This window comes from Neltuma alba, unplaced genomic scaffold (assembly GCF_004799145.2).
Source record: "Neltuma alba isolate B1F8T4 unplaced genomic scaffold, ASM479914v2 tig00010511_pilon, whole genome shotgun sequence".
In the NCBI taxonomy this organism is placed as follows: Eukaryota; Viridiplantae; Streptophyta; class Magnoliopsida; order Fabales; family Fabaceae; genus Neltuma; species Neltuma alba.
The window spans coordinates 880,294-890,193 of NW_021635387.1; the positions used below are offsets into that span (position 1 = coordinate 880,294).

The following is a 9,900-nucleotide window of genomic DNA, read 5'->3' on the forward strand; positions in this document are numbered from 1 at the left end:
GGAAGTGCATCAAAGGATGATGGATGCACTTGATGAAAGTCATAAAAGGCTTAGTAACCAATTTGTGGAAGAGCTTATGAAGGTGCAGCTCCATCTAGAAGGGATGCAAAGTTTAAATTTGAAGGACTTTGTTGACAACATAGGTGATGAGGAAGTGATTCTTCCATCTGATAGTAAAGGTGAAAAAGGAGGTAGTGACAAAGGTGATAATGATGGAGATATTACTGAAGGTAAAGATCATGATCAGGAAGGAGGTATTGATGAAGGTGATGATGATGGAGAGGAAGGAGATAGTGAGAAAGGTGATAATAATGGAGAGAAAGGTGATGATGATAGTAATAATGATGATGGAGGGGATAAAATCATTGAGAGATTGCCCACCAATATTGTGTATGATGAAGAAAATAAGGGAGTAGGGTCATTAGATAAAGAGACTGACAAGGGAGAAGACCAAAAGACATCAAAAAGGACAATCATACCAAGTCAAAAAATAACTTCTCTGTGGATTTCCATGTTGAAGCCCATTAAGAGGAGAAAGAGAGTGATAACTGAGAAGGACAAGTTTTTTAACATTGTGTCTCGCATGTGTTCAGGAGAGGAGGGTAAAAAGTAAGATATGTTGTTGATGGAACATTAGAAGAAGAGAAGTTTCTTCATCTTATTTGGTTATTGCTGTTTGACTTACTTATGATGTACACACGACAGGATTATAGTTACAATGTGTTATAAAGATATTGATCGAGATTAGTTGTGTACAATAGGTCAAATTAAAAGAGTAAGTAGCCCTTTAATAACAATGGTCAGTAGGACATTAATGGCAGAAACAGATGATGGAGGACAAGTAAGGCGACACATTTTTTGATGTTTTATTTTTTTCACAAGCCATGCATTATATGACTTGGCCAAATTAGCAATTATGTTGTCTCACCTCCTAAATGGAAATCATGACAATGGCCAATGGTCAATATCACCATGATCTTTAAGCTATTTTACCAATTCAAGACTAAAGCATCTCATATTGTTCATTACTTTTTGAAAGGCACGATCAGTTCTAACATATATAATCTCATCTAACATCTTCAAAGCATCATCCTTCCTAATTTGTGTATTTTGTCTTAAGCCTCTATAAACCTTTGAATACTTTGAACTAAAATTCTCTTTGATATGCCTAAAGTAATAGGCATGCCTCTAAGCCCCAAATATAAACTGGACAGTATGTATTATTACATTATGTCTATATAATACAATCACCATTTTATGAGAGCCTAAATTTTTTTTTTTTTCATATTATGCATAAATCATATCCAATCATCATTGGTCTCCCCACCCATAATGGCATATGCAGTAGGGTATAATTATATCAGTATCAAGAGCTGATGCAGATAACATGGTCCTCTTGTATGGCCATTGAGATGATTTCCATCAATATACAAAATAGGCCGAAATCCTCCCAGGAATCCTTCTATGCTACATCCATATGTGATGAATAATCTGATAAACCTATGGTTACTACCTTCCCATTTTGCCACTGTTTTTGGGTCTACTTCTATTAGTCTATTACAATACCAAGGAATCAACATTATGACTACTATGATGCTTCTTATATCTCTGTCAATGCTTTCTCTTTACCTCTCCATGCTTGATCATAAGATATTGATAAACCATATTTTTTTATAAATTTCACGTCTTATCTCATTTAGTGGTTTTTCTAGACAGTCCCTCAAATCATCTTTAATTATGGAACAAACTAAGCTTGGGGTCAATTTGTAATATACAATTAGATTGTCCTGTGATGAGTAATTGTGTTTTTCCTCAAACGTATGCATGTGTAAGAAACTTGACTCTTCCTACCCCACTTGATATGCAACGATCCTCTATGGATACCCATCCACCTTGCACCTCATTATCATTTTACTTACATAATTCTTCACAAACTTATATGCAAAATTATGTGCCAAACTATACTTATATAGTGCTTCTCTAAATTCAGCAGCATTTGTGAAACTCTTAGGAGGACCACAAAGCAAGTCCTTTCACTTCTCAACCCCGTGCTCAGGGATAGGTATAAGTACACTTTGAACTAAATATGGTATGTCTTGTGGTATTCTACTTGATGAAGATTCCAACTATACATAATCCATATGATCCTTCTAAAGTAGACCTACATAAAAAAATACTGACAATTAATAACAAATTCTTTTAAATTGGTGTACACATTTTTAATCATTCATGGGAGCTACTGTTGTAAATTCATCATGAGCAATCCTTCATCTATCAACTCATTCACATCTTCAACTATATATAAGTATGCAAATTTATCATTAAATTGTACTGCTTGTTGCATGCCTTCATCATCTTCTATGTCTATAATAGTGTTTTCATCGAATCCCAACAATGTGCACTTCAACTAAAATCCTTTACCTTGAATACCAAGACATAAAGATATTATTATTCTAAGCTCATTTATTGACATTCCTTCTCTTATCATTCTTCCATTTGCTCTCTCACCAACATATTGAATCCTCCCTTCATTAGTGACCTTCCCACCTATGTGAAAGAAGCAATATATTTCTTTCACTAATCTATTCATCATATTTACTATACACCTGCAAATACATGACGTCAATGTCAAATAAACCAAAGTTTACAATATCATTCACTTGTAAACACTTAGCACAATTAGGATCAATGACTTCACTCAACTTTCAACAAATCATATGTTGGTATAATGTTAAACCAAGACAAGATAAAAACTTATTCTTTCAGAAGATAAAACCAAAACCCAATTCTTGATATCCCTTCAAAATCTACTATCGTTAAACTAGATTACGATAAAAAAATTTGAAATCAAACAACATATTTGGGGATGACATTTTCTTTCATTGTTTCACAAAGTGCATTATGTTAGTCTCATAAATGCATCTGCTTATATAATAATGATGAATATATAATCACCAATTGAGGCCACAAATTATTAAGGAGTTTTTTGCCCACGTACCGAGTATCAAAGGCAGCTAAGTCAAGAATGAATATCACTACAATCACCTCCACCAAACACTAAAATCCATAAAAGATGTTGATGTAAGTGACCTTCCTAGCCTTCACTAACAGACCGGAGCTCCGATAGAACCCTCAGCAATTGTGGATGCAATGGAGGACACAGGGAGGAGAAAAAATTTATGCAGGATTACTTTTTTTTTTTCTTTTCTGATTTTTCCTCTTTCTCATCTATTAAGCACTAAAGGTATTTATTTTTAATTTTCTACAGGACCTCAAACCTTTACAAAAATCTAAGTCCCATTTTACAAATAAATTGCCAAATGGATATTTATCTCCAATTTGTCCCCAAAAAAAAAAAGGTAACCCATTGCTCCCTTTATTTGTAGGCCTATTTAATTTTTTTCCTGTGGCCCAGCCAGCCCATTTCGGTCGGATTGGGATGTGACAATGCCGTAATGCTCTCACTAATTAAATGCTATGAGCTGTCCCTTCATTAAAAGATAAATAATTTTTGGCCAAAAATAATAAATTAAAATTGCAAATCATAGTAAGGTGACACTTGTTAAATACCTAGAAGGGAAACAGCGAGCTTTGAACTGGCCAAAGTCAGTCCAGTAGAAAGCAGAAGGAAGCATTAAAACAGTTCTCAATTGCAATGGGGGAAGACCCACAAAAGCTGAAGAAGATAGCGGCGGCGGCGTATGACTACCAGAACGATCCGAGATGGGCCGATTACTGGTCCAATGTTCTCGTCCCTGCCCATATGGCCTCCAACTCTGATGTTGTCAATCACTACAAGCGCAAGTTCTACCAACGCTACATTGTCTCTGCTCTATTATTCTTTGTTTTTCGGTCACATACGCTTCGATCAAAGAATGATTGATTAATCCTTGTTGTGCATGTGCATTTTTTTCTCTGGAAGTGATGAAATTTACTCCAAGCTCTTATCGTTCTTTTTTTCATGATTGGTTTGTATTTGCTTCGTAATTCTCAACGAGAGCCCTTGTATGATGGGTCTAAACTGGGCTGTTTTATTTTTGCATAGTGGTTATTTTTTAGATTGGGATTTTTTTTTTTGCCGGTTTTATGGTACTTGTTTTAACGAGTTTTGACCTTTGGACTTCAAGTCTTCAGATTCAGCATGAATGGGACTTTTTTAAGTTTGCACAGTTTTTGTCATTTACTTTCCTTTATGTGACCTAAATCATTGTGTTTCGTTGAATTATAACTTGTGGAGATGAACTCTTTGATTTTTTTTTTTTTAATTTTCTTTTTCGAAGCTAAACTTCCATTTCCTCACCATTTCATCAGAATTATTGTGAATAAACTTGGGTTAAACAGGTTATGATTATTTTTATAGGCAACCTATTAATCAATTTAATTTTCCTGCATTTTAAATTTTAGTAACCTAATTTGCCCATGCGCCATGGAATTAGACTTTTTTTTTTTTTGCTGCTAATAGTATGAGAACTGAGTGCTTTTAAGGTAGAGTTTGTTATATCAAATTTCAAGTTTTGATCGATTTTGCTTCTATTGATCCTTTAGTCAGACTAGACACTGATCTTCTAGTCCAGGATTAATGGTAGAGAATTTGCTTAGTTACATACTTGCTAAGTTCTTTCATTGCTTCTGATTTAGTGTTTCTACAACATAGCATATCGTTCTATGGATTATTGACGTAACGTTTGGAAGTTGCTACAGATTAATAAGATTTCTTTTTTTTTTGGGTATCTCAATTATCCAATGAGAACCAACCAAGTGCATATTTCGAACAAAATTATTTCACACATTGACTGAAGTGCTTCTGATTCTATGAATATTAAACAGGATCCTGATCTCATAGTAGAGCCAATGTCTACCAGTAGTTCATCTCAGTCAACAAGACCATCAGCTACTTCATCATCACAATCACCCCCATCAAGAAATGACCAAGCTTATACACGAAACTCAGGTGAATTTATGTTTTTGCACTTTTATCATAATTGTAAAAGAATTTCAAAGGAAAGTTGGGGGGCAAAAAAAAAAAAACACGAAGTGATCCTAAGAAGCCTAGCTTAGCTTGATAGTTGTTTTCTTTTTGGCCTTCCTTGGATGCCAGCTTAACTTGCTGTTTATACTGAATGTATAACAACCTTGATGCTCCAGGAACAGGATCAACAAATAGAACTTCAGGAACATCAGCAACTGCAGGTTCCAATCCAACTCCCTTGCGTTGGGAGCGGCAGACAATTCATTTTGCTGTCAATGCTTGGGTAAAGTCTTTTGACTTACACACTTAGCATATGAATTCATTCGTGATAATTAGTTATAATTTCCCATGCATACGAACAGTCTAATGACCATGTTTAAATCAATGTTTTCTTCATTTTCTTTGTATTTGAATGCTTGGTTGAATATTTATGTTTATAACAAAATTTTGATTGTGATGCTTTTATGTCAATTTATGACACTGTGGATTATATTTTTGTGTTTCGAATGTTCATATTTCCACTGTTTTCCCTTGTGTATAATAAAAAGAATGCTATATTTAGGAACGAAATTAATATTTAAAAAAAAAAGGGTACAAGTTTTGTTATTTGTCATGTTTTTGAGGCCTCACTTGTCCATATAGTTTAAGTTTACAATTTTCAAAACATTGGCTGAATGTAAACAAATTGTCAAAAAGCAGACAATCATAAGAGTAAAAGGAGAGAAATGATGCAAAGATAGGAGGGACCAGTTAAAATGCTGGTAAAAGGTATATATGAAGGAAAATCCGAGAAAGGAGAGAAAAGGGGAGTATTGGATCTGGTTTGGTTGAGATAGTCGGTTATCACTTGCATGTTCCTCTTTACCCTTGATGTATATGAGTATTTGTGGCTCGAGTCTGTGATATGTGGGAATCTAGTGTTGCTTCATTGGTTGGGAATTGTGAGTTGGGAAAGCTTTAACTATTTTATCAAGCGATTGTGTCAATTTCTCCATACCAACAGGATCTGAATTCTCTGAGCTTGTCTTTGTGTTATTAGTTATGGTAACCCCTCTATTAGGTATTTCTCATATTCCTGTCATAGATCTTCTGTTTTGGTGCCATATTCTTCGCTTGTGTTTGTGCTGATAGGTAGTTCCTATTACTATATCTAATATGTCAGAACTCTGTTAGCTAATGTCCCAGACATCATCAATCTCATATAATTAGTGCCATTAGCATCGATATTTGCCAAAGTTATGCAAATTTATGACTTTACAGATTTGAAAAGCAGCTTGTGCTTTGTAAGTTGAAGCAAATTATCCTACTTCTTACCCAAGTTGGTTGGAAAGTGGTTGTAAATATGTTGATTGATCACTGATGATGATCATTTTTATTCTTCTGATACAAAAGCAAGTATTCTGCTACAAAAAGCCATGGAGCACCAAGGACCATTTTTGGATGTCCAAATCCATTTCTTTAGCCTGCAAATAATCTCCTGAGAATCCCCATCTCCTGTACAAAAGATAACTGGGAATCAACTGTTTCATTCATCATTTGCTCCGTGGATGTATTTTACTTTTATGCTATGAAAAATTTGATGAAAATGATCAAAATGTTGATTCCATGAAAAGTGTCTTATTCATTTGGAAAAACCGTGCACGTGTAGGCACAGTAACCCTATCATCTTATCTCCTAATAGGATTCTGTCAAGATTACAGATAGATTATAAGAATATAATTAAATCACAAACATATCTAAAACAAACATCTAGTGGCACAAATACTGGGAAGAGAAATATAAAGCTGAAGCATATAAATAAAACTTAGGGCAGAGGATGTTTCCAATGGACCTAGCTATTTCACCAACAGGGGAAAAAAAAATCAGTTTTTATCCTTGCTGTCAAACTGTTCACTCATCCGGATTGTCAACCTTGAAGCCTTTCTGTAATCTCTTCACTCAGGTGTTCGTCATTGCTATGCTTGCTGTCATTCCACTGGTACCTAGGAGTATTTCACAAAGAGCTTATCGACTTTCTTTTTTGGGCACTGCATGCTCTTCTCTATACTCCTTGTACTCGCAGTATGGGGTGAGTTCTCTTTTCTGGTCTATAATTATATTATTTCATTAATGTTCTCATTTCTGACTGTTTTTACTACTTGTTTTGTGCTATTGCAGAAACCAAGAGCATGGAATTTGCAGGCCTTGCAAATATACCTCCAGTCAATAGTTGGAACGAAGGATTTTATATATTTATTATACTGTCTTTCATTTGCTACTTCACATCTCTGCCTCAAATGTGAGTATTTGTTGGGGCATTGATTCATTGATTTTTTTTTTTTCCTTGGCATATTTTCTATTGCCATCAATACTTTCATTATTTCATCTCACTTTGATGTCTTATCCTTTTTTATTTTTTATTTTTTAATATATTTTTGTTGTAGTTGCTTTGATCCCCGTATTATGCCGGTCACTGGAGCATGTTGCCAAGTTCCTTAGACGTAATTTCAGTCGATCCACTCTGTACAGGTGAAATTTATTGTACTTTGATTATATAGAATTTGTTGTTTTGCTCTCATGAACTGGCATGATTCTGCTTTACTAATTATTTGCATAGTTGAGCATGCACCATCCTCTGTATATCATTTAACTTTTATACTCTGCTTTATATTTTTTAAACAGAAAAGTTATATAATTATAGTTTCTCCTTTTTTTATCCTGTTAAAATAGTGTTGAGTGTTGACTTTAAAGAGTTCGAGTAATTATCTGTCAACTAAAAAATTACTATTTTGAAATGAAAAATGGTAAATATTGAATTCAGTTTAGTAACTATGCTCTAATTGGAAATATAAATAATCAAGATTTTAAAAAGTAAATAAATAATGGGTTGTTTCTAACCTTCAAGAAACCCTCCATAACTACGTACTTTCTTTTTCTCTCCATAAAATCTTGAAATATACATAATCAAGATTTTAAAAAGTAAATAAATAATGGACAGTTATGTTTTTTCCCCCCATAAAACATAACTACTTACTCTTTCTTGTCTAGCCATATAACTGGCTTTTTTTTTTTGTGCCTTGTGGACTTCGTATATGATTGCAGATTCTTCTGGTTTTCCCAGATTTAATTCAAATATGATTGCTTGAAAGCTACCAATAACTAATATTTGTTTTTATTTTTTATTTGGATAGGAAATATATGGAAGAATCTTGTGTTTGGGTGGAATCAAATACAACCACCCTTAATATCCTGACGTCACATGTTGAGATTGGGCTTGGCTTCCTTCTGATCATATCACTGCTATCGTCTGTTTCTTGATCTTTCCTAACATTTATTCTTAGTTTTCCCTTTCTGCAGATTCCTTTGTATTGACTGTTGAGGATAATGAAGACTTCATTTCTTTCCTTGAACTATATGCAGGTGGCAGCGCAACATACTACAAACTTTCATGTATTGGCAGGTTTGTTTCGTTTCCTTGATTCCTGTTCAAGTAGTTGTCATGGATATTACATTGTCTTTTGTCCATGTGATGTGATTTATCAATGGAAAAACATAACTTTCTTGTGATTAATTAGATGATATCTTTGGTAAATTTAAAAAAAAAAAAATCTTGAACAAAGCAGTACTTCATACATGAGTACATATGCCAAATATTTTGGGGTATGTTTGGTTTATCAACAAAGAGTGGTAAAAGTAAAAATTTATGTAATGTCTATTATATCCTTGTCATCATTTCTAATCAGTTTCTATCTCTTTTTTAATATTTTCATTAGAAGTATGGGCATGAGGGTCATTCTCTTTGTCTTTTTCTTTTCTTTTTTTTCCCCCTTTTTGCATTCTATTTCGCCTGCCAAATGAGCCCTTAGTTTATATTTGTCTTTCACAGATTTTGTCATGATTTTCCAAATTTCTTTAGGTAGTAATGCAGTGCATCCATGGGCAACAATTATATATATATTATATAATGAGTTGTTGCAGATCTCACAAAATTTTCTGTTGCTTTGCCTAAAATTCCTTTCACAGATTTTGAAGCTCATGTATCAAGCTCCTGTTACTGCTTCTTACCATCAAAGTGTTTGGGCTAAAATTGGGAGGACTGTGACCCCATTCATCCACCGCCATGCTCCGGCATTGAATGCTCCTTTATCGGCAGTCCAAAGATGGTGGTTCAGGTAGAAGATGCTTGGGAATATACACAGGCCATGTGAAATGTTACTCTTTTTCTGTCTTGAAATAGAAAGGACTCCCTATCAATGACTCTGTAGCCGGTAGAACTGAAGCTTTGATAATGATCTATTGACGAAGATTTCGTTTTGGAGTATTGTATCTTCAAAAGCATAGCCTGTAGGATTGCATATTCCAGCTAGTTCAGTCACTCAATGCATTTGAAGCCAAGGTGATGAAAATGCATAATAATAGATAGATATTGATGAAAATCTGACTTAGATTTATACATTTCAAGAACCTTAACAAAAATATTTTGTTGTTTAAATGCTTTAAATTTCACATTAAAAGCAGACTACTTGCTCTGTAGGTAAGTGTTGATACCCCCTGCCTTTCATAAAAACTTGGTCAAGTACTTCGATGGTTTTAATTTTCAAACTGACTTTGAGTTTGAACTATGAATTCTAATAGTGTGTCAAAAAAGTTTTTCCCCATTTAATTCTGGCCTCTGCAAACTCCTCTTTTGGCTTAGAACATGTTTGGTGAGAGTAACTGCCTGTTCAAATCAAAACTGAGGTTTTTTTTTTTTTTATTAAAAAAGTAGGCAACCTCGAACCCTGATTTCAAGTGACACGAGCAATGGACGTTAGGCTCAAAATTATGATCATAAGATCTTTTAATGTAAAATCAAATATAGAAAGCTAGGTTTTTTAAAAATAGATAAATGAATTAATGAGGGGAAAAAAAAAAGTGAGACTTCATTTGGAATTGAATATAAACGTTGTTAA

At 34.0% G+C, this 9,900-nt stretch overlaps 1 protein-coding gene across 1 annotated transcript; it reads left to right on the top strand.

Moving 5' to 3' along the window:
* Window positions 1-3,606: 3,606 nt before the first annotated feature.
* On the top strand, window positions 3,607-9,481 carry LOC114756809 (transmembrane protein 33 homolog). Its single transcript, XM_028945751.1, has 9 exons — window positions 3,607-3,823; window positions 4,828-4,951; window positions 5,146-5,252; window positions 6,912-7,037; window positions 7,127-7,247; window positions 7,393-7,477; window positions 8,140-8,253; window positions 8,369-8,408; window positions 8,972-9,481. Exons 1-9 carry the CDS (start codon window positions 3,656-3,658, stop codon window positions 9,122-9,124), a joined length of 1,038 nt encoding a protein of 345 aa, XP_028801584.1. The 5' UTR covers window positions 3,607-3,655; the 3' UTR covers window positions 9,125-9,481.
* The last annotated feature ends 419 nt before the right edge of the window (window positions 9,482-9,900 follow it).

Excerpts from the sequence above, each read along its gene's own strand:
- LOC114756809 (XM_028945751.1), top strand. The coding sequence starts at position 3,656 with ATGGGGGAAGACCCACAAAAGCTGAAGAAGATAGCGGCGGCGGCGTAT. Across the intron at positions 4,952-5,145 it reads AGCTTATACACGAAACTCAG|GAACAGGATCAACAAATAGA; the intron begins GTGAATTTATGT and ends TTGATGCTCCAG. Across the intron at positions 8,254-8,368 it reads CTGATCATATCACTGCTATC|GTGGCAGCGCAACATACTAC; the intron begins GTCTGTTTCTTG and ends AACTATATGCAG.